The 24,900-nt window shown below is 42.2% G+C and overlaps 1 protein-coding gene across 2 annotated transcripts in view; it reads right to left on the reverse strand.

The window, feature by feature from the left end:
• Nucleotides 1-10,430, reverse strand: part of Gpc6 (glypican 6) — a 1,071,516-nt gene extending 1,061,086 nt beyond the window's left edge. Inside the window, exon 1 of one of the 2 annotated variants that reach the window (XM_052732493.1) lies at nucleotides 9,374-10,430. In XM_052732493.1, the coding sequence (XP_052588453.1) occupies nucleotides 9,374-9,533 (160 nt within the window). In that variant the 5' untranslated portion in view covers nucleotides 9,534-10,430. The remainder of the gene's footprint in view (nucleotides 1-9,373) is intronic. The other variant, XM_052732494.1, reaches the window with a different exon arrangement.
• Nucleotides 10,431-24,900: the final 14,470 nt, after the last annotated feature.

Consider the following 24,900-nt stretch of genomic DNA (forward strand, 5'->3'; position numbering starts at 1 on the left):
GTTTTTTCTCTTCTCCGATAGCCTCATTTGACCCTTCTTTTCTCCCCTTATCTTCCTCTGGGACTGTCCACTTCCTGCTTAGAGATCAGATGCAGCATCTCAGCTGTCCTTCTCCCCACCGGGCCTCTAAAAATCCCTTCTCTAATCCATCTTCTTTACAGTGCTCAACTGATCTAAAACAATACTCCCATCATGTCACTTCAGTGCCAACAGCCCAGGATGATGACCTAATTCCTGCCAGATTCCATCTGAGGACGTCCAAAGATCTCCAAAAATCCAACCCCACCCATGCTGCTCAATATAATTTTTCATCACTTCCAAATAAATTCCTGTCTCTGTTCTTCACACACTCGCTATCCACTCCACCCTGAATTCCACCTTCTCTTGCCACTCCCTCGCCAAACACTGCCCATCCTTCAAGGTTTCTCCTTATATTTGGCCACTTCATTCTTTGATTCCTGTCCTAATAGTCAGTAGTGACCTTTGAAATTTACATGATCCCCTAAACATGTTTTAAATCCTAGGGAGATGATGACAAAATTTAAATAGTTCTCTACTTTGTTGAAAGATTTAGAATTGTTTTTATACTAGCACAATACAAAAGCGAAACTCTAGGAATAAAAATTGTCTGATATACATGGTCGACTACCTGGCTGTTGCTAACCTGATGCTTTCAGAGTATTGATCATTCATCCAACCTTACTTCAGAAATATCTATCAGCCACACTGATGTTTTTGACAATCTTCTGCTGACTTACTGATGATAGTGAGTTTTGTATCCACTAAAAAAAAAAACAAAAAAAAACAACCAGATAAATTATGCCAAAGTACTGTCATTGCCTTGGTAGGCCAATGAATTGTTGTGGGATGGTCTGTATGTCAAATGTGTTGATGATTGGTCAATGAATAAATCACTGATTGGCAGTGGCCAGGCAGGAAGTATAGGCAGGACTAACAGAGAGGAAAATTGAGAGAACAGGAAGCTGGGGGGGGGAGACACTGCCAGCCGCCATCAGGATAAGGAAGATGTAAAGTACCGGTAAGCCACAAGCCACGTGGCAAGGTATAGATTAATAGAAATGGATTAATTTAAGCTGTAAGAACAGTTAGCAAGAAGCCTGCCATGGCCATACAGTTTGAAACCAATATAAGTGTCTGTGTTTACTTGATCGGGTTTGAGCGGCTTGGGACTGGCGGGTGAGAGAGATTTGTCCTGACTGTGGGCCAGGCAGGAAAACTCTAGCTACAATGAATGATTCCTGGACATTTATTTCTCTTTTAATCTCTCTCTGCCTGGTCCTCTCTATCCCACTCATTCACCCACACTGTCCATGGGCAATCACACAGTGATGGTTATGTAAATGACAATTGATTGATTGATTGATAATTTTAGGCAAGACCCATTGAATCTAAATATTTCATGATTCCTTCCACAGCTGATCAACACTCTCATTCAAAATGGTAGCTCTCTCTTCTTGTGTTTATATTCTTCCCTTCTAGTAATTTCTATCAAAGAAGTCAAAGCAAGATTTCAAAACTGTGGCCTATCCTGATGGAAATACTTCTCCAACGGCCCTTACTACTCTCAGATTAAAGGCCAAAGCCTTAATAGGGAGTTCAAAGCATTCCGGGCCCCAGATGGTCACTGAGGTTGTATGGGGAGAGAAATCAGTCCTTTTAGGCATGAATTCTTCCCCACTGAACAGTCACCATACAGAAAGACAGGAGGTCACAGGATCTTTCAGCCTGGAGCTGGGTGAGCAAACAGAGAAAGTCCTCTGTGTGTGTGTGTGTGTGTGTGTGTGTGTGTGTGTGTGTGTGTCTGTGTCTGTGTCTGTGTACACATGCGCACTTACGTGCAATGGAACTTCACAACATGATAGAAGTGTCTAGGGCAGAGAGTTGCAAAGGGCTGAGCATCTTAGGGTTCTAGTCCCAGAGTTTGCTTTAGCCATGGCACGCAGGACAGGTATAATTCACATGGGATCCTAGGCAGGCAGGTCCTAAGTAGGTAAAACACTCCTCACCACTCCACTCCCATCCCCTCTTTAGGTGATTTACACTTAAAACAACTGAGTGTGTAAACCTTGAGTTAGCATCTGTAAACATTTCAGTCAAAGGGCCAAGCTGATAAACATAGGGCTGATATGCAAGGGTCTACCTTTGGGAATCCTACATTGCTAATCTAGCCCTTCGGTTCTGATTCTCTGTTTTTTCTTTCTCACACATCTCTTCTCACCACAACCCATTACCACGGGTTCTGGAATTCTTCTCGTGTTTTCCAGTGTTCTCATGCTCATGGACATGTCATTTGTGCACGTTTCTCTGTCCCCATCCTTACTGATAGCTTTCCATGGTTCAGATCGCACTGCATTTCCTTAATGATGCACATCTAAGACCCTCCATTTAGATGAAATGATCCCATAACTATGCTACACACTTATCTCAGCTGGAATGACTAAGTTTTCAATGATGCCCTGAGTTTCTTCTCCCCCCCCCCCCCCCCCACTGGAATCAAAGTTCCCTGAACTACAGAGCAAGCGCAAAGCACAGGGGATTACACACAGCACATACTCAATAAACACTCACTGCCTACACGGGCAAAGTGCCTGAAGTAAGCCAGATGCTGCTCAAAGGTAGACTCGTTTCTATGTTCCTTGTTACTGTTTCAAGAGTTCCAGAATAATGGTAACCAAGTGTCATTAAAACTCAGATGATTTTCATCCAGATTATTACAATTTAGATAATTTTATCCAAGACTTACCACTATGAATTCATTTATTTACATATTTTCCAAACCAGAGATTTAAACAGTTTTGTTCTTGTTTGGCTGGTTGTTTTCTGTTTTTCTTGTTGCTCTTGTTTGATTTTTTTTTTTTTAGGACAGGGTGTCATCATGTAGCCCAGGGTAACCTAGAACTCCAGCTCCCCCAGCCTCAACCTCCTTAGTGCTGAGATTACAGGCCTACTACATCAGAATTGGCAATGCTTTTCAAATGGTGCTATAGAAAACACTGGCAACTGGATAATGCTAAATAACTGGTATGCTACTTAAAGTTTCATGATATGCAGTGAAAAGATAGAACAGCCATCATAGAGCCTTCATCTAGTAACCGATGGAAGCAGATGCAGAGATCCACAACCAAGCACCAGGCTGAGGTTCAGGAGTCCAGTCAAAAAGAGGGAAGAGGGACTCTATGAGCAAGGGACATCAAGATCATGATGGAGAAACCTACAGAAACAACTGAACTAAGCTGGTGGGAACTCGTGAACTTTAGAATGACAGCTGTGGAGCCTGCATGGGACTGGACTAGGCCCTCTGCACGTGGGAGACAGTTGTGTAGCTTGGTCTGTTTAAGGGACCCCTGACAGTGGGATCAGGATCTAGCCCTGATGCGTGAGCTGCTGTTTTGGAGCCCATTAGGTACAGTGGGACACCATGCACAGCCTTCATGCAGAGGGGAGGGGCTTGAAGCTGCCTCAACTGAATGTACTAGGCTTTGCTGACTCCCCATGAGAAGCCTTAACTTTTCAGAAAAGGGGAGGGGTGGGTTGGGGGTGTTACAGGGAGCAGGAAGAGGGATGAGAGAGGGATCCGTGGCTGGTATGTAAAAAGAATTAAAAAATTTCTTAAAAAAAGATATGACAGCAGATATTGGCAGATGAAGTAAGGTAAGATGAAGTAACATCAAGATTTTGAAAATATTAAAACAGTTGTTTATAATGGCTAGATAGCTAGAACTCTTCAAAGATATGTAAATTATGGAGGAATTGTATAATTTTTTTTATGTTTAAATAAAACAGAAACTGGGGTTAAACCATTGATCAACAATTATTTTACTACAAGTTTTACAGAATAGGTCACATAACAAGAAAGAACAATTTTGTATTTTATGAATGTCCAGAAGTTTAAATACTACTTTTTTCCTTATAGAAATGAATAGAATCTTTTTAAGCACAATATTTTAAGGACAGAATGCTGTGTACTTCGAGTCAATCCTGATAGTGGCCTACATTTCTAGTCACAAACTATTGAGAGACAATTCAATTAAAAAAATGGGTCTTATGTAGAAAAAAAAAGTGTGTCAGTCCTTAAACAATGAGAGATTATTCTCTTGGTAAGTCAGCTGAGCTATCTTTGTTTACAAGGAGCATTTTCAATTGACTCTTAGATCAAAAATCTAATAAGAGGACTGCCTAAGAACCTGGACTTCAGATGGCTTTGATACCTGGAAATAGATCAATTATTTTAGAAATCTACTGACTTGCCAAACCATAGAAAGAAAAAAATTGAAATACAGTTAATTCATTCATGACTCACTTTATTCATCCCGAGGACTTTGAGGTAGCTGTCCATTGACAAAGTAGAGGGCAAAGGTCAGAAACCTTTGCCTAGGGCAGAGAAATGGAACTTAAAGTTTATCTAAATCTAAGATGCTGAAGACAGCTATGAGGGAGTAAGAATGACCAATACTGTTTTTCCACTTATGTTACTGTGATATCTACATGTGAATGGAAATGAAAATGAGCTAAAAATCACTGAAACAAAGCCAAGCCTATTATGTTTATATATATATATAAAACATCCATATATATGAGGCCAGAATATAGACTGAAAACACAAGAACACTAGCAGAATATGAAAAAAAGTCCCATTTTCACAGTAGATCTTGACATAAGTATTTAATAAATTCGCATCAAAGACATGAAGATAGTTTAATGCTTTCTTTCTTTCTTTTCTTCTATTTATTTAGCTACTTATGTATTTTGGGGTTTTTTTGAGACAAGGTTTCTCTGTGTAGCCTTGAATGTCCTAGACTCACTTTGTAGACCAGGCTGGAGTCAACTCAGAGATCTGCCTGCCTATACCTCCCAAGTTCTGGGATTAAAGGTATGTGCCACCACCACCCGACATTTAACGCTTTTTTAATGTCCAAATGTACCCCAACTCTAAACATATCTGAGAGAGAAAGTAGGGTAAAACACATATTAAAAACAGTTGGTTTTAAATTTTGTTCTATTCTGTGAAAGTAGAATTTTGCTCTAGCTTCTATTCTCTGGGTAATGATCTATCAAAAGCCCTGTTGGACTAACCCAATATCCCAGGTTTTTGACTAAGCTAATATTCTAGTATACCCTGTACTCTGAAAGAAACCAATGCATATATTTTATGTAACCAGATAGATACAATAAATGAACTGGAAAAATGATTTGGGAAATGGTAGATGTTGCAACCCAATATAAATTCAGCATTCACAACTTATGGGAATCCATAAATAGATGTGTTGGCCCACAACACACAACACACACACAAGAGGGGCAAAGAATAGGTCTTGCGTGTGTGAATTCAACAAATGCTGAGGGCTTCATTCTAGAGGGCAATGGGCCAAACTAGAGGTTTGTGGACTCTCAAGCCAGAACTCCTGGGTTTGAATTTCCTTCTAAGACTTGTCAACTGAGTCACCCTTGGGCGGTTACTTTAGTCTTCACTGTTGTCTTTTTATTTATAAAATCTATTCTAACTTATTGGAAAAACTGAGTAAAGTAATATTTTCTTCTGAAGTATTTTTGTATTTATTTTGTTTCTGAACCCTTGTCTATGTGTATACATGGTGCCATGGCCCACGTTTGGAAGTCAGAGGACAACCTGAAAGAGTTGGCCTCTCTTTCCACTGGATGTGTTCCACCAATCAAACTCAGGTTGTTAGGTTTGGCAGCAACCACTCTAACTAGCTGAGCCATCCGGCCCGCTGGAGTGTTGTGTATAAATAGGTGATGGGCACATAATTTCCATATATGAAGTGTTAAACAAAGTTACATTAGATAAATAAAGGAGAGAGGAATCATGTTAAGCTAAGAAGTTACTCTGAAGTATGAAATATCATAAAGATCTCAACAAAGCTAAATACAAGAAATTCTGAAACAACGTTCTCTGAGTTCTCACTTATATGGGTGATAGGTTTCACTGTGCGTGTATGTGAGGAAGAGGGGTCATGGTGTGAGTGTGGGTGTGAGTGTGTGGGTGTGACCGCATAAATGGGTATGAGTCTATGAGTGTGTGAGAGTGTGTGTGTGAGACTGTGAGCAAGAGTGTATGTCAGAGTGTGAGTGTATATGAATGTGTATGTTGCTAGGACATAGTACCCTGTGAACACCATGCAAGCACTCTACAGCTAATCTGAACCCCAGCCTAAGCAAGTGCTGTTATCTGCTATGGGACTGTTTGAGATGCTTAGCACCAGCAAGAAATGGGGATGATGAGCCTTGAGGGAAGAGTGAACCTTTGATCAGAAGGTCCCTTACCAAGCTCCTGATGCTCTGAGCTTAGGATCTTCCCAGCACACAGAACAAGAGAAAACAAGCAAGGCCATTGTGAAGGCTTTTGGCTAGATTTCTGGAAACACTCCTTGTACCACAGGAATTCCCAAGTATTAGAATGGATCGCTAAGTGGGGCTCCAGAGTCGGCTCCCTTGGAGATCTTCCAAGGAGGAGAGTCTATCTTATTTGCCGACATGGGTTTAAAATCAAGGCTGAGTGAAGATTGATGGTGCCAACTCCCCCTCTGAAGGCACTTCCTAAGAACTGAAGTTTATATATTACCGATAGTCCCCTCTGATAGTCTGAAGAACACCTTTCTCTACCCCGGGAGGAGAAAAGGGCAACATTGTTTTACAACTGTGAGCTTGGAGTAAAACTTTAAAAAGGTTGAGATTAAATATAATATCCTTTTTCCTTCTCAGCTATTCCACTAAGCAAGCTACTCCCAAACATGGCTCAACTGGAACCTGGAGCCAGAACAGCGGTTCTTTTAAATGCAGGTTTCCTGACAGACATGCCATTTCTCCGGCAAACCACCGGACGTGTAAGCAAGGCAAGGGATGAAAAAGAGTTTAAAGAAAGGATAGCCCCCACACTAACTCTTACCAATACTAGATAATTGAAGGTAAATATTACCAAGAGCTAGGGAGGACAGGAAGGGCACGTTTATTTAATTGTGATTATTCCAAAAGCAATAGTAAATGCAATTTACTTTAGCACTGTGTAAAGTTGACTTTGAAAACAAAAATACACTCCCCCGAATAGAAACTCTTCAGTTATCTTACAATTCATTATTTTCCTATCAAATGTGCCTTTGACCCCACGGGAACATGGACCTTGGTCCTGCCAACCAGCATTGGATGACACTGGGTTTAAGGTAAAAAGTCCTCAGCTTGCACTCATTCTTGGCCCAAGTGAGTGTAGGGAGGTGGATGTATTTTCGGAATTCGGAGCTATTAGTAGTCTGTGATTTTTAAGGCAGTAGGGAAGACAAAAGATATACAACAGCCAAAACCCTCTGCAGCTAAACTACTTCTGAAGCATGTGCACAGCCACTGGGAATGTTCTCCAGCAAAGTAATTGGTGACTACAGAAATTATTTACAATGTGCTTCTGCACTCTGATAAGTCAGGCCCCCGGAAGGTGCTGAGGGTCAGTGCTAGTCTCCTGGGAGTCTCGTTACATACTAAAGAATACCGATGCAATTTAAAAATACTTAGCTGTTTTCTTCTTGGAGATATCTTATCTGAAATCACGTTGGGAAATATGTGTGTTTAAAAGACACAGTTTTAAAATGGCCAGATTAGAGAGGAGAAAACGAGTTCCTAGAAGGGATCCCTACTCCAAGCCTTTTAAAAGTTGAATTTCCTGAGATTTGGGGAGTTAAAAAGGTGAAGCTGATCCTTATCAATTAATTAAAAAGAATGAAATAACAGTAGACAAAGGGAATGGAGTGTTAAGAAACTTAAGGAGCTGCAGGCGCAGTCCCTTTCTAGTCATTGATTAACAAATTAGGGAGTGCTGGCGTGGGGTGGGCGAAATCCCAGAGACTAAAGAGTAGTCTTATAATTCACTACAGCTTCTGCAGCCTTCTTGACCCAGGGAACAGAACGCCTGACTGTGAATTGAAAAAAGCTCCTTCTACGTAAAGCGCCGCGCTGTTTGTAGTGTATGAGCATGGTTTCTTTTTCCCCCCTTTTGACAATTCCCAAATTGATAGAAATGTGTTAATGGTGATGTAAGTAAGGACCCTCATTCCTAGAGTTTGGAGATCGAACGTAATAAAGCAGTAATTCCACAACGTATTAAAACTAAGATGTTCTAAGATATTTGCAAGTGTTTCCCATCACTCCACCGGTTCTTTGGCAAGACGCGGTCTGGTGGCGATCCAGCGATCTGAGGTCACTTAGGACTCCAGCTACCCGGTTTGAGCAGCCCGCGCCCTCACATCATCTCCAGTCTTCCCTGGGCCTCTTTCAGCTCAGTTCCCACTCAGCTAAAGGATTATCTGTCCCCTACACGGTTCATTCACCGAGCCCCAAAGAAGCTCGGGTTCGGTTGGAGCTAAGAGCCGGAAAACACACACCCAGGCTTCAGCACTAGTTGGTGGAGCCCGAAGGGCCGCACACTCCGGCGGAGGGTGGGGGCTCGAGAGCTCGGGAGGAAGGAACGACTGGGATCGGGCGAGCTGCGGACCGAGAAATGCAGACCCCGGAGACGAACGCCCCCATCGGGTCACCCGCTTAAGTTAGCTCCGCCGCGTGCGCCCGCGGGCCGGAGCTCGAGACCGCGCCGGGTGGCCCGGTTGTCTCCCCAGCCCGAGTGACCAACCGCAATCGGGGAAGCACTGGGGCACCCTAACGGGAAAGCCCGCCCCAAATCTGGAGCAGACAAGACTGCGAAGCACCCCCCACCTCCCCCGCCGCTACAGCCCCGGGGCTCCAACATTCAGATCCTGGGGGCCGCGGCAACGTGTCCCCTTAGTGGCCGGTCCCCAGCCCAGGAGCCGGGCGTTCGGTCCCCGGGAAGGACCTGGAGAACGGAGAGATGGAGTAGAGGAACCTCCGCGTCTCTCCACCGCCCCCGCCGGCGCGAAGGCGGGAGTGGAGAAGGCGCCACTCAGACGGTGGCGCTGAGAGAACTGTGGCCGCAGTTCTCCCAAGTTTGCCCCGGCGAGGGGGATGCGGTGGGCGCCCCGCTCAGCTCTCTGCCTTCTCCAGCAGTCACCTCTCGACCGTCCCCAGCTCTACCGGCCCGGGCCGAGTCTAGGCCAGCCCCCGAGGTGGCCGGGCGCGGGAGCAGACGCAGAGAGCCAGGGAGGGGGCGAGGGTGCTCCCGCGTGTGTGCACACAATGAGGCGGCCGGCACGCACACCTTCCTCCCGCCGGAGAAACGGGACAAGCCTCAGCCGCCTGGATGCAGGGACGCGGGGTCCCTGGGAGCCACCCGCAGAAAGTGAGCACCAAGTGAGCAACAGGGGGGAGGGAGAGGGAGCCCCGCCGCCTCTCGGGGCTGCAGCGGGCCCCGGGCCCGCCCGCGCCCGCCCGCGCTTACCTGCGATCTCCTGGTAGGGGATGTCCGCTAGGCTGAATCCCTTGGCACCGTAAGCCTGGCGGACCTCGCTACAGCTCCGAGCCTTCACGTCCGCCGCGGCCGGGAGGGACAGCAGCAGCCCGGAGAGAGGAAGAATCACAGCCCGGATCCAAGAAGGCATGGTGCAACGTGCAAGTCCACCTCGGCAGTCCCCAGCTCCCTGTGCGCTCGCTCTTCACCTTGCCCCTGGAGCCGAAAGCCCGCCAGAGCCTGCGGCGCGCTCCTTAGCCGCTGCCCAGCGTCACCCCCTTCCGCCAGCCGAGGGGACGAGCCGCGCAGCTCTCTGGACTGCGCTCAGCAAACTTTTATAAGCCAGATGGAGGATGGCAAGCCAACCAGGGCTGGCTTGGGAATGCAGCCGGCTCGGCTAGCCGCTCGGGTAAAAAACGGTGCGAGAAAGGCGAGAGAGGAGGAGAAGGCAAAGAAATGTCTTTTTTTTTTCTTTTTTTAAAATACCACAGTGGGGGCGTTCAGAGCAGCGGTCCGAGTTCCGAGCCGCAGAGTCGTGGAGCGCTGCGAGCTCGCCTGGCCAGTGTGTGCGACGAAGGTGGGACCGCGCGCCGGCTCCCCCCGGAGGGAGATGGACAGGCCGGCGCGAGTGTGTGCTCGCGTGTTTGTGGGTGTGAGCGCTGGGCTCTCGGGGAGGAGTGTGCGTGGAGGTATGTGATGGAGATGTACGGGATCCAGGGGAAACCTCAGCTTCACACAGACTGGGGGAGCCTGTGCGAGTCTTCTTGAAATAGGAAGAGAGAAAAGCCTGGAGACTGACACTGGAGAAAGGAGGGAGGGAGGGAGAGAAACGTGCTACCCAGTGCACCGCCGAAATTCAGAGGCAGAGTCAGCCGCAAAACCTGGAACGGATCGCGAACCATTAGATAGGAGGGAAAAGATTAGAAACGCAAGGTCCCTATTTTCTCAATCACTTCACAGTCTCCATACCCATCCCAAATGCTACCTTTCCTGACATAAATAAACCACAATAAAATGAAAAAAGTGTTTGAGGCCAGTAACTGTGATTGCGCTATGTTTTTCGGGAGATAAAGAACATCGCATTTCCAATTGTTGCTCTTGCCACAGTGTAACTAACACAAAGCCAGGGAAGAGATAAACACAGAAAAGAAATCTGGGAGCGTAGCAGAGCCACCTCTCTCGGTGGCTAGCTGCTTTCTGCTTTTCTCGGTGTTTTTATTTTCTAAAAACAAGTAGTGAATGCACATATTAGAGAGCCATAGATCTTTACTCCCCTAAATCTCTGTCTCTGTCTCTCTCTGTCTCTCTGTCTCTTTCTCTCAGAGAGAGAGAGAGAGAGAGAGAGAGAGAGAGAGAGAGAGAGAGAGAGAGAGAGAGAGAGAGAGAGATTTAACCTACAAAACACTTGGTTCCTAAATCGCTAGGCTTGGGTTCTCAGTGTGTGGAGGTACAATAATGGCAGAAGGTAAGGCGTGAAGCAAAACACTGGGAAGGGCATGGTGTCTTAACCTTCTCTCATCAGATACTCTCAACACACTGACCTTATCCTTTTCTTCCAAGTTTTCAGAATTCTCAAACGGAGAACCTAGTCATTTTCTCCTTCCAGTTCTGTGAAATGGGATCAAAGAGGAGATTCCTGTTTAACTAATTTCCGTGGCCTTTCTTATGCTAATGAGCATGGAGATCCTGAAAACGACCAATCAGAAAGAAAAGAAGTAGAAATCCTGTTCAATAGAGTTGCCACAGGGACACTGTTTTCACAATTCTTGAGAAATCCCTGCAAGGTGAGGACTAGTTTTGTAGAATTTGACTGTAAACCTGCAGGAGGATGTTCTCCTGGTGGTTGGTAACCAGAAAGACTCCTGAAGTCTAAATCCTTCTGTCTGCCTCTGTCATGGGCACCTTCATCATCATCATCATCCTCATTCAGTCTATCTTCCTCTCCAGTAAGTCCTCCTGAACCCATCATCAGTAAGACTTGGAGGAGGATCTGGGTTTGTTTTAGAATTTAAACTGAAGCTGTACCTAGAGTGTGGCAGAGTGCCTGCCTCACACGAGGACTTGTGCCCTATCCCCTGGAACTCATACACATGCCAGTACCTACCTGTGAAACAAAGGAGGAGTCAGCTTCCTTAAGGAGCTTTAAGTCTACTGCAGTCCCTGTCTCAGAGAGGTGGGAAGGGGGCTGAAGAGATGGCTCAGCAGTTAAGAGCACATACTGTTCTTGTAGAGGACCAGAGTTTGGTTCTCAGCTCCCAAATCATGTGGCCCACAAACATCTGTAATTCCACTTCCAGAAATATGTGATCCCTCTGGCCTCTTGGGGCTCCTTCACTTACATGTGCACCCACACACAAACGCAAATTTAAAATGACAAAAATAAACCTTTTCTTTCAAGGAGGTAGACAGCAATTCTGAGGAGACACCAGAGGTTGTCTTCAGGATTCCACCTGCATGTGTGTTCTGGCAAACACATATGCGTGAAAAAAAGAGTTGAGATGGTTTGTGATTATTTAAAGACTGCCTCATCATTTGACATTTAACGAGCAATCCATACACCTATATAGCAGCAGGCTACTGTAGCCATTGTAGACCTGTTGGAAGGCTAATGCATGGGAAATTGCTTGTTCCCTCAAGCATAAATAGGTGAGCTTAAATTTACTGGGAAGGGTCAAACAGTTTGGCGTTGGTTTGTGAACTTTAGTCATGCCAAAGAATTAGGGAATTTGACTAGTCCACTTACTGTGTAATACTGCATTGTTTGAAGTAGGGTTAAAAAAAAACAAAGTTAGAATTCTATCTGGGGGCAACACCTTAATGAGGTGTTGAAATGAGCACATGGTATGATAGATAAATTCATAGAAAAGACCTGACTAGAAATAAGGGGGCACCAATGACTTAGAGCTTGAACCCCAGCCACCACGTTTATTCTGGGCACAGTAAGGAAAAAGAAGATTGAAGAATATTATACAGAGGAAGCAAAGACAGAAGCAAGAGAACTTCAGGAGGAGGTACCCATAATGCTCTGTCACCATGTAAAGGATTTAGGTATTTGAGACGTAAACTAGGAGGTTGGGAAATGAGAAGAATATGAGGATACGATTTGAAAAATGGATTTCTATGATATGGTGCTTGGCTTGGTAGACAAGAACAATAATTGAAATCCTGAGGTTGGTCCTGTTGGAAATACATGTTATGGGCACTAAGACTCCTGTTTCCAACCCACTTTCCCACCCTGGCTGGTTTTCAGAACCCATGGAGCCATAACATAAATGGAACGTTACAGACTTCAGGTTTTAGAGAAAACAATTTGGTCTTCAACAACCACAGGTGCAGGCAAATTGGGCAGCCTCTGTCAATCACAATGAGAAATGTGTGTGCAGGCCCTTTATTCACCCCAAGGAAAGATTCTCATTGGCCTAAGTCACTGTTGCCCATCCTTTTTCCTGTTCAGTTAAACAGTGTTGAGTTGGAGTGGATGAACCATTTCTGACCAAAATGATTTAATATGAAATTTCTAGGAACTATTTTCCTGATTAAAAAGCAAGAGGAATATGACAGCTGACTAGTTGAGAGAGTTTACTAGTCTTCCAGGAGATCCAAGTTTAGTTTTCAGCACTCATATCAGGTGGATCACTGGATCACAACTACCTGTAACTCTAGCTCCATGGAATCCAATGCCCTCTCCTAGCATTTGTGGGCCTACACATACACACTCAAGCACACAAAACGATGAAATAAAATTTGCTGGCTAATTTTATGTCAACTTGACACAGGCTAGAGTCATCTGAGAGGAGGGAACTTCAATTGAGAAAATGTCTCTGTAAGTTTGGTCTGTAGGCAAGCCTGCAGGGCCTTTTCTTAATTAGTGATAGAAGCAGGAGGGCCCAGCTCACAGTGGTCCTGTGTTCTATAAGAAAGCAGGCTGAGCAAGCCATGAAGAGCAAGCCAGGAAACAGCACCCCTCCATGGCCTCTGCATCAGCTCTTGTCTTCAGGGTCCTGCCCTGTTTGAGTTCCTGCCCCAAATGCTTTCAATGATGAACTGTTATATATGAGTGAACTGACTTCCTTCAATAATGAACGGTGATGTGAAAGTATAAGCCAAATAAACCCTCTCCTTCCAAGTTGATTTTGGCGGAAATACTCAAGGTTCCTGCTTTCCTATTTGAATCACCACTCCAGATCCAGACCTCTTCTTACATAGTCAATAAGCATCCTGCTGTTTATGTGTACTACCATTTGGGTTTTCTGCTTTTTCAAATGAAAGCAGTATAAACACAGACACCATTCAAAAATCTGAACAAGAGAAACTGAGGAAGAGACAAATATAAGAAAACAAATTGGAGGTAGCACTGTGGAATCCACGTCGGGAGATTTTCCAGCATGGAGCAAATTGCAGTGTACATCCAAGACAATGGTACAGGAAGATGACAAAGAGGTCTCCAGGTAACCCCAGAAGCATTAGTGTCATCCCACGGTGTGTGCCAGGCCACACAGAATCACGTGTAAAGTGGTCCGAAAGAAGATGGAAACATCAGGTACAAAGGCCAAGTGCTTTGACCATGAAGTCGGGATTTCTGTCAGTATTCAGGTGGGTTTTCCACAAGAAGCTTCTAGACTTTAGAGAAGCTGACACCGGATATCAAAGGAACTGAAATGCAATCTTATTTCCCCCAGTAGATTCATTTAAATTTTTCCTTCTTTTTTCTATACTACCCATGTTTTCTACAGGAAATTCAATTTTTAATAAGTAAAAAAGCATGGTTTTGAAATGAATGTCATACCTTTAACATGAGTGTATTTGATATAATCTCCAGAGCAAAATAAAATTCTTACCATTATCTCACAAATGTAAAACAAACAGCTATTAACATTTCTCTGTAGAAAACAAAACTCTAACCTATGACATTTTTTCTTGTAGCTTTTTAAGACTTGATGAAATTGTATTAGAATATCAAAAATTTTAAAAATACATTTTTAGAAACTGGGTTGGGTCAAAAGAAAAACAAAAAGCCACCATTATAAACTTTAAAATTGTTTTGCTCAGTTGTATTATCTCATGAATGAGAAACCGGTTGAATTTTAGCTTTTCTTTTTGTGTGTTTTAGATCTAAGTGGACAAATAAGTTCAAATGGAATCATAAAAAGCAAGGGAATGAACTGTGAGTGTGTCTATTCTACATCATAGAAATCAAAAGTGCTGAGTTAACCTGCCTCTTGAAAAGCAGATTTTGCAACGAAAACACCATGAGAGGCTTAGCAGTGGCTCTGCATTGCACACACAACGGAAGGTTGCTGGGTTACATGGGGAACAATAAGCAGAAAGAGTGAAAACGACATTTCATTTGATGATATACCAAACACAAAGAGTTCTAACAGGAGTGTTAAGTCTGTATCTAATGCTGGTAGACACCAGTGGAAACGACATCTTTGGTGTAGCCTAGAACCTGTGGGTTTCCTAGATCCAACGGGAGGGTCTCGACACCGAGGACAACGGATTCTTCTTGTCCTACCATGATCCTCTAAGACTCTGAAGGCAGATGTAGTTAGCTTGAGAGGGGAATCGTGTGATCTTCTTGATTCAAGTTTGCCTGATAGTCACGACAGGGTTTAGCCAAGAAGACTGAAAGAGCTGTAATTATTTAACATATACCAGAAACAAAGACAATGAGAGTATTTCATATATTCATAAGCACCACTCATATTTACTTGAAATATTACTATCAATCATCTAGAAGCTATAAGCAGGGAATATTTTTAGGTATCACAAAGATTTAAAACACTAGTTCCAATTTTCCATATTAATAAATGATCCAAGTATCTGCCCTCAATCAATTCTTCAGTGATTTTTATGCTTAGGATGTGTCGTAGGCTACTAAATCCATTTAAATATTAAACAACAAAATATTTATGCTTAAAAATGCTGTTAATACCACTATATGCCTTGAAATGATCTTGGCCAACGTGATACTTCCTTGAGTGTCTTTTTATACCATAATTTTTTTCATGAGTAAGGAAAGGTTTCCTTTTTTTGATGGCTCACAATATTAATAGACTCCTTCAAGACTATTATTATTTAAAGGTCATCATGTGTTTTAGAAGCATCTCTAAATCAGCTATGTAAATGTAAGATTGACACAGATGAAAATCTCACAGCAGATGCATCAACTTTCATCTCTGTAGCTCATTCTAAATTCAGATATGGGTGCTGTGAGAGACAGTTCTGGGGCTAAGCAGTGAGTCTGACACACCTAGATGATTGGAACCAAACATCTTGGCAGTCATGACTCAGTCCTTCTGCTTTTGTGAGAGATGGATTAAGCTTCGCACAGTTCTCAGATCATCTGGTGCCGGGAACAATGTCATTCCTTAAAGGCAATTGCTGCATATGTTATAGACTCCCGTCAGTTGAATACATTTCCTCCTTATAAAAATCATTTAACAAGTATTAAAGGCCCTAAGTTAACAACCTGTCATTAATTATTTCAACACAAAATAAGCATGGTGACAGACTTAGTTTTTTGGGAAAACAACAAAGGATGATTCACAGACAAAATATTACTATTATTAATGTTTTTTAATATACAGGTGTACAATCCTTTACTTATTTTCTATGGAAATTTAAAAAGGTGGTGTTGCATTTATAATGTGTTGCATTTATAATGACCAAGCTATATTTTTTCAACTTATTATCTTTATGTAAGAAAAGGATGAAAACAAAATGTTACTTGGAATAAATTATAAAATCTCTTGAATTGTTTATATAATCTAAAAAAACTAAAGAAAATTTTATACTGATAGAAATAAACACTGCTGTTTATAATGTTACAACTGATACAAAATTAGTTTTAATGATGGGAAGTGATCCAAACATCCTATAATAATCAGAATACTCAAAGTTTAGAATTTTAATTTGGCATATAACCTCAAAATACAATAATTAGAGTGATCAAATCCATTGTAAATTACCAAGAAAAACAATAAAAATTTTAAATGGATTTTGCTACATGTACTTGTAAATAGAAGTAAATAAAACTTCTCTGTTGAGTGTTACAACACCATAAAGCAGAAGTTGTTTTTCTGTGGAAGTTAATGGAAGGGATTAGGGGGAATGGTCCTGAGCTCAAGCAGACAATTAGCCTTTCTCTATTCATTGGCTACAATCACACATGTCTAAGTAACCATACAAACGACTATTGTTGGATCTAAGAAAGACAGAAGGATGGTGTAGAAAACAACAGCTACTATGATATTAGTGTACCAACTCTGCAAAAAGAGCCCAAAGCCTTCATAAAACCAAATCAATTATGTCAATCTAGGAACATACGAGAAACTTCCCTGATAAACTGAGCTTCCTTCTTTGACAAAGATAGTAATCATGTTATTCTATTTGGTGATTTATTTTGGAGGTATCAAGCTAATTCCTGAAAAAAAAAAATAACCTTTCCTTTAAGAGTGAGTGTTCTTTCTCAGGGCAGGGATGAGGAGAAAGCTTTTCAAAATGATTATTATTCACATGAACTTCCAAATTCTAACCATTTACTTTCATGTAGAAATACACAGGTATCAGAAGTACAAAGATGGGGACCTGCTTGCCGAGGACCCACGTTCATTCCCTATACCTACATTTGTCAGCTCACAGTCACTGTAACTCCAGCTCTAAGAGATCTGACACCCTCCTCTGGCCTCAGAAGGCACTGCACTCATGTGCACATACCCTCATACAGACATACACACACACAAACACACATAATTAAAAAATAAAAGCTTTCAAACTATAAAGATATGCAAAAATAATCTGTTCCTTATTACTTGTTAGTGTCCTTAAAATGTTCATAAATGTACTCGTATCTTTCACATGGAACAAATTTTTTCACCATTCTATGAATACATTAAATCCAAATGTGTGACATTTTCAAAGATCATTAACAACTAAACAAAAGAGCGATAAGCCAGTAGGCTTGTGGCTGGCCCAACAAGTACCAAATACCAATATTTTTAGATCTTTAGTTAAGAAAAATCACAGTGACCCTGATCTGCACCATTAAATGGTAAGCCAAAATCTAGACAAATTCAATGGCATTTAATTTACATAAAACGTCTATGGACAACGTTCTCCACCTGCCTTTGTATCTGTTTCTGTGTTGTCGGGTTTTTTTGTTTTCTGAAACAGGGCCTCAGCCAGGGCCATAACTCAGGATTCTTCATGAGACCTTCAACTCATGAGACCTCAAACTCATGGTTCTTCCCCCTCTACCTCCCTGAGTACTTGCTTTCAGAATCTTCAGTTACTTGTTTATTTATTTACAGGTTCTCCTGATTCCCAGGATTGTCTCAAACCCCCTGTATATATAGTTCTGGATGACCTGGAAATTCCCCCTGTCCTCTTGCCTCAGCCTCTGAAGTTCTGGGATTATGGGTATCAATCACCACGGCCAGGTTTTCTTCAATGCTTTATAAGCGACAAAATTGGAGAATATATTTAGTTTCATATAAAATATTATTGTCTTTCACTTGGAGAATTTGGTTATATTTGTCTTCATGTCCCGAACTCACCTCTAAGTACTCAGTCTTGCTACTATATTAACTTAGCACATTTTATTACATCTCAGGGAGAAATAATTAAATGTTTGTAAGAGAATAAATCTAATGTTTTTCAAGTGACTTGGGACATTAAGGAGGAAAATGTCTGAGATTTAAAGTTGGAAGTTGTGTCTACTAACAATCTCTTTCCAGGGAGGTGTCTGAAGCAAGGCAGCAGAGGAACAGGTCATGTGCCTTTGCCTCCCGCTCTGTTCATTCGCAGTCACAGGCAATCAATGTTGAAGACATTACTAAGCAATCCAGTGCTGTTTGCTTTTAATTGGTAGACTATCTTCCAAAAATAACATCTTTGGGCTTCACAACACCCCAGTCATAGAAGCATTGGAGAATGAATGTCTTCACTGTACAGGAGGCCCTCTATGAATAATGAATAGGGCTCTATTTTTCCTGGGAAACAAACATGTACCAGCATGTTCCTGGTCATGAACAGCATTGTAAGTCTGCACAGCTCAGAGAGACACTAAATCTGCTCTGACTTCCATGTTAATTTAAGTTGATAACTGAGTTTTCAACTCCAAAGAGGGACAAACAACCTTATTTTAAACATGCAACATGCTTGCCTGGCTTCTGCTCTCTCAAGTTTGAAATGATGATTGAATACAAAAATTGAAAAGATGAAGGATCATGTTACAGTCTCTGTGAAGCAAAGCAGGCACACACAAAGTTGAGAAGAAAAGAAAAGAACATTTTAATGCAGTATTTTAAAAACTAGAATTTCATCTTTATTTTAGACTTAATGAAACCAATAATTGAAATGTGATTTCTCCCAGGCTCACATAAAAAGCAGTTTGTGTCATGCAAAGCATAAGCAAATTTAGATATGTGTGCAGCACATAATTCACAAAATAACTAATGAAAAGTAAGATCTAAGACTTACATGATAATGACCTTGCAATGTGTTTAAAACTATTTGGCTTTTCCTTTACAAAGATTGTGAAAGAGCTTAATGTATTTTTTGAATTACTTTCATAATGATTTCACTTACAAAGAATATAATTTGCTAGTCTATTTTCATAATGAATGAGAGTTTAATGAATGACACATACTTCACCATTCAATAGAAATGCGGAGCATCACAACATCAAATTGAAATCTTCACTAGAAGAAGGCTTTGGACTTTGGCAAGAAGATTTCTAGAATTTTTCTTTCTTTCTATTGCTTTGAGGTGACATGCTCATGTTCAAGTTGGCTTAAAAGATTAGTTAGCCATCATGCTAAATTATCGTGTACTGCCTGGGTAGCAGCTCAGATGGAAAATTTTCTATTTGTGTAATGGTCATGCATTTTCACAGGCCACAAATCCAAGTGTGAGGAATGAAACTTACTTTTTTGTAATGGAACTTAATTTCTATTTTAAGTCTCGTTTATGCTCTGGAGGGGGAAAAAGCTAATCTTGCCAATTCCAGGTAAATTTAGTTTCATAAGAATTTTCTCAGACAAATCTCCCTCTCCAGACTGAGTTCTTTGTTTCTGTGTGGCTGTGTGAGGGTGTTGGGCCTAGGTGCAAAGAGATGCTTTATTTGATCATGGTTCTGTGCTCCCATGAGTCCTTTGAGGCATGAACAGATCTTTTTTCCAGTCCCTGCCTATCCAGTCTATATGATGTCCAAGCCACAACACTCCTCCTCCAAAACAGAACCCTGGGTATACACTAGTGTCAACAAACCACTGACAACAGTTTCCTCCCTCACTGACCTCTGCTCTTTGTTGAATGCACTAGAAGCTCAGGTGGGCACTTTGCTTCTCTCTGCATGTCCAGCCCAGTTTCACTGCCACGCCACTGCATCATGAGGAAAACTACTGAAGGTTCGGAGCAGAGTCAGACTACACGCCACTACCCACAGGGGAGTCTGTCCCTGTCAGGGTGCATCCCAGAATGCACATCTACCCACAGGGGAGTCTGTCCCTGTCAGGGTGCATCCCAGAATGCACATCTACCCACAGGGGACTCTGTCCCTATCAGGGTACAGCCTAGACATACCATTACCCACAGGGGAGCCTGTACCCATCAGGATGCAGGTTCCTAGTCTTTGCATTGTTGATGAAAACCCGCGGACAGAGTTTGCTCTCTTTAAATCTTAGACCTCTTGGAACTTAGAAGAATTCTTTCCTCTTTCAGAGCATTTCAAACTTAGAAATCCAAACATGGGGGGTGCCAAGAATGTTGTCTCTACATTAAGTGTAAGAAACTTGAGAATTTTTTTTTTAAATGAGAATTGACTTCTTCACTGAATAAGTGGATTAAAATGTCGGGACAATAAAAACATGGCAGTTGAAAAAAGCAATAGAATAAGTTACCTTATGATATTTTAAAATTATTGTCACAAAGCACTATAGACAGTGTTCTTAAAGATAAGTAGCTAATATATATAAACTGGAGAACATTTAATAATCCTTCCCTATAAAAAAATTCCTATCAGCAGCTATTGGGTGATCACTAAAGCCTGGCAGGAGGTGTTCACTAATAGCAAAAGCATATCAAGACCCCTGAGACACTCGTGAGCTAAGACCCAGGAAGAAGCAAGCATACAGCAAGCCTCCTCGCTAAAGGTTAAAATTACATTTCATTTGTGATGTTCTGCTCCAAGGAGACACTTGTTCCAGGTTACATTGACCACCTGCAGACTCTATGAAAGTATGCAATGACATTTTCACAAAAATAATTAAATCAGCTCATAAAGTATTTGCATTTCTAAAACACATAATGATAGCCCCAGATACGGATTTGTGTGTGTGTGTGTGTGTGTGTGTGTGTGTGTGTGTGTGTGTGTGTGTGTGTACCAGGAAAGAGTGTGTGTGTGTGTGTGTGTGTTACCAGGAAAGAGTGTGTGTGTGTGTGTGTGTGTGTGTGTGTGTGTGTGTGTGTGTGTGTGTTACCAGAAAAGAGTACAGTAATTTAAATTTAGGAGATCATAAGAAAAAGATTTAAATGTTGAAGGAGGAATGGGAAAATGGGGAGGCATTTTACTGTGAAGGAGGAAGGGAGAAGGGACAAATCACACTATGGATACTCTGGATCTGGAAAGCCCCATTCCTGTCTCTCTCTCCAAACCCTGCCCCTCAGAGAATCTCCAACAAAGAAAAGGCACCAGAAAGCCCAGTTCTTCATTCTGGCAACTATTGCGACTTCCCCTGCTGCTGCCCGCAGTCCAAGTCCCCACCTAAGCATCCAGCTTTTGACAGTACTTGGGCAGACCCAGCTTGTGACAGACCCATCATCACCTGTCCTCTACAGGCTATGTATGCTCCCTCCTTTAGTTCAGCATGCAGGTTCTCCAGCCTAGATCTCTGGGACTGGAGAACCCACCTGGGAGTTGCTTTGCTCAGATAAACCTATTATTACATGTTTTCAATTTGGTTTGATCTGGCTTACTGTATTGGTTGAGAAACCTATTATTGGGATACAGAAAAATTATTAGTTTGAACATACCATAGGGAATTTTATTTTTATTCACCTAAAAGCACATATAATACATGTGGTATACATATACATACTGAGTTTAAATGCAGTTATTACACTTGAGCTTTCAAGAGCCATAGACTGTCTAACAAAATTTCTAATACCAGGCATGAAAATCCCCCTTATGAGTTACGGGTCAGGGGAATCCAAGTGACACCCCTCCCTCAAACAATATAGGCTGAAGCTGTTGTTCCTGTCTTGAATTCCTGTCCTGACTTCCACTGGATGAACTTTGACATTGAAGTACAAGATGAAATAAACTCTTTCCTCCCTAAGTTGCTTGGTTCATTTGTGGTAATGTGGTAACTAAGACACTCCTGTACCTCAGGCTCAGGGAACATTCCCAAAGAGGGAGCAGAAAAATTCTGTGAGGCAGAGGATCAGAAAGTCTGCTGTGAGATTGTGTCTTCTAGAAATAACCGGGAAACTATACCCATGATACCTCAACAATGTAGCTGCTTAAACAGGACCTGAACAAGGGCACAATCAATAGACACGCAAACATGGAAGGGAAAACTCAGAGGGTCCCACACCTACAGGAAGAACTACAGGCAGTTGAGGATGCTGAGAACAGGAAGAAATCATCTTCCCCAAGGAAGAGTAAGAGAAATAATTTTCCCAATAATGAGCCTTTTACTTGCTTGTCCAATTTCAAGTAGCCAGCCCTAAAATCATATAAAACTGATACTTAATGGACTCAGCAGGTTATATTTATAGATTTATGCATATGTGTGTGTAACTATAACAAAGAAAATGGGGCCATGAATTTCAGAGAGCTGGGTGGCACATGGGAGGGGTTAGAGGGAAGAAAGGAAATGGGGAAATGGTTTAATTATAAAAAAATCAAAATTAAAACATTTAAATGTCCTTTTCTTGAAAGTTTCAAAGATCTGGTAGACTGGACATTTAGCTGAGGTGCAGTGAGTGAGTCAAGCTTGTTTAGTCAAAGCGTGCCTCCTAGTTTGCCAGCCAATTCCCTTGCCTTCCAGGTCATGCCTGCAGCAGACATTGAGGTTCCCGACCTACCGATCAGCTTCTGAATTTGTGATTGCTGGCCGTCTCAGGAAGCAGGCGGCCGAAGGAAAAGGAGTTTTAAGATAGAGCAAGCTGATATATCTACAGATTGTGAGTGATATGCAGGGGACCCAGGTCACTTGACATGTGTTATGCACACACCCCAGACGAGAGGCTGCCCTCACGTTCTCGGTTCATCAGATCCCGCATCTCAATTCCAGATTACTCAGACTGAAAGTAACTGCCATATGCAATAGGGCTTCTGCCACAGCAGGCACTCACAGGACTCCATAGCTGGATGCAAGCCAGTAAGGGCAGGCACAGAATGATGTTGTGGTGGTGCTCCCTACTGAGGACAAAGCAGTGAGCCTCGTAAACCATAAGCAACCAGGTCAGAACTAAGAATGATTACAGAGATACTGAGTCCTAGAAACACTTGAAATATCTAGACAACCCACATCAGATTATGTCGGATCCTGGTCCAGGAACGGAGTCATGTGAGGAGAATCCTGAGTGTATATCTAGGTCTACACTTAGGACACTGGACTCAGAGGGAAGCCGGAGAAACACACAGCTTCTCCAAACAGGCGCTCAAAAGCACGGGGGCCGTGCAGCTTGTGGTAGTGACCAGGACAAAAGGACTCCACACCATCCTGCAGGCAAGACTACCTGTGGGTTTCCAGTGGCCATGGGGACCTTACATAGCACGCTGGGAAGTCTTTCTTGGTCTATCACTTAGTTTAGTTTGTTACTACTTTTTATTTCTCTAAATACTTGGTCTCAAAACAGCCCTGTACTAAAATTTCTCACGATATTTAATTTTTTTAATTCTGGTGTCTATCCCCTTTTAAGTATCCAGTCTGCAGTTCTTTTGAGTTGAGTTATTTTAGACTTTATTTGTTTAAAAACATATTGGATTAAAAAAAAACAGTAAATGGCCTTAAGAGGTACAAACAAGTATAGGGATGACAGATTAATTTTCTTTTCCTTTTTTTTGACTCAGACATACTTAAAAATCTAGTTTTTCCCTTTAAAGGTAGATAAAGCTGCTACTGGAAGCCACAAGTTGTTGAATGAAAACCTCAGTACCAAGCATGGTATACCACCCAATCAGTTGTTCATCACAGAGCCCATGAGTCCCACCAAATAACTCCACCTATTGCCAATTCTCTTGATCGCTTGCCAGAACTAGGTGTTAAGAATATCTACTGAAGTTACCATGCTTTGACACAGGACATAGAAGAACAAAGCTGTAACTGAGCTGGAAGCTTTCCTCTTTGTTGGCTAGCTCTTAAGGTGCCAGTCGATGTTACACAGGCTGCCATGGGAGAAAATTCTTCAGAAGTCTTACATAGCTGTGTGCCCTACATGTTACACTACTAACTTACCCCAGAAGATGTGCCTATAGGGCAATAGTGGCACAGTTATTATGGTGTTAATTAACCACTTTCTGATTAAATTTAAGGGCTACTCCATATAAGGGAATTCATATCTTATATTAAAAACCTGGTCAAAAGTCTATAATAGTTGGGATGATCATAGACCTCGTGGGGAAGCTACTGCTATTGTTTTGATCTGGGAACATGCTATGTAGATGAGCATTGCTGTCAGCTGTTGTCTGAAACATTTCTCCTTGCAGTGGGCACATGTATTTACAGAGATTCATGACTGGTGAATGTGCTGCTGAGAATAAGTGACTATTGAATGTTTTCCCTAAAAGGGATTTCTGTGCCATCTCTTCCAAGTCTCAAGGAACATCAGAGAAGAGGTTGAGGGAATAGTGTAAGAGCCAGCGGAACTGGCAAGACTATTTTTGAATACCATTTTTCAGGCACAACATTGATGTTGTCCTTATGAACTCACAGTACCTATGATTACCTGCACAAGATTGGACCATCAATATCCCATATGGATTGGGAATGATCTCCTAGGGTCCCACCCCTCCTTGAGATACTAGTACAGAATGGGAAGATCATATCTTCAATGATAGAGACATTGGTAAGTTGTGCTTGCTTGTATATATAACCCCTTACCAGTGCTACTGTTAGCAACCCAAGGTAAAGTCATCAAAACCAACATAAACAGAGACGAAAGTAGGTCAAAGGAGGACTGGTCGGAAAGGCCAAAGGGATCAGGAGAGCGGGAGGAGGACAAGAGAGGGTAATGAAGGATGACAAAGTGAATTCTCGCATGTATGAAAACCTTATAACGAAACCCATTATTAAGTATAACAGGTACTCAGTTCAGAAACAAATAAACTTGAGGATGCATAAAAAGATCAACTTAGTAGATTGACCTTGGCCTACTTAACATTCATTATCTCTGTCATAAGCCTTATCAACACCGTCGCATGTTTCAACATACTAAACGTTTTCCAACACGTTTTGGAGAAAAAATTAACTTCTCTATAATGTAAGTTAGTATTTTAGCTGACCATC

Source organism: Peromyscus californicus, unplaced genomic scaffold (assembly GCF_007827085.1).
Source record: "Peromyscus californicus insignis strain IS unplaced genomic scaffold, ASM782708v3 Scaffold_12__1_contigs__length_115047231, whole genome shotgun sequence".
Classification (NCBI taxonomy): Eukaryota; Metazoa; Chordata; class Mammalia; order Rodentia; family Cricetidae; genus Peromyscus; species Peromyscus californicus.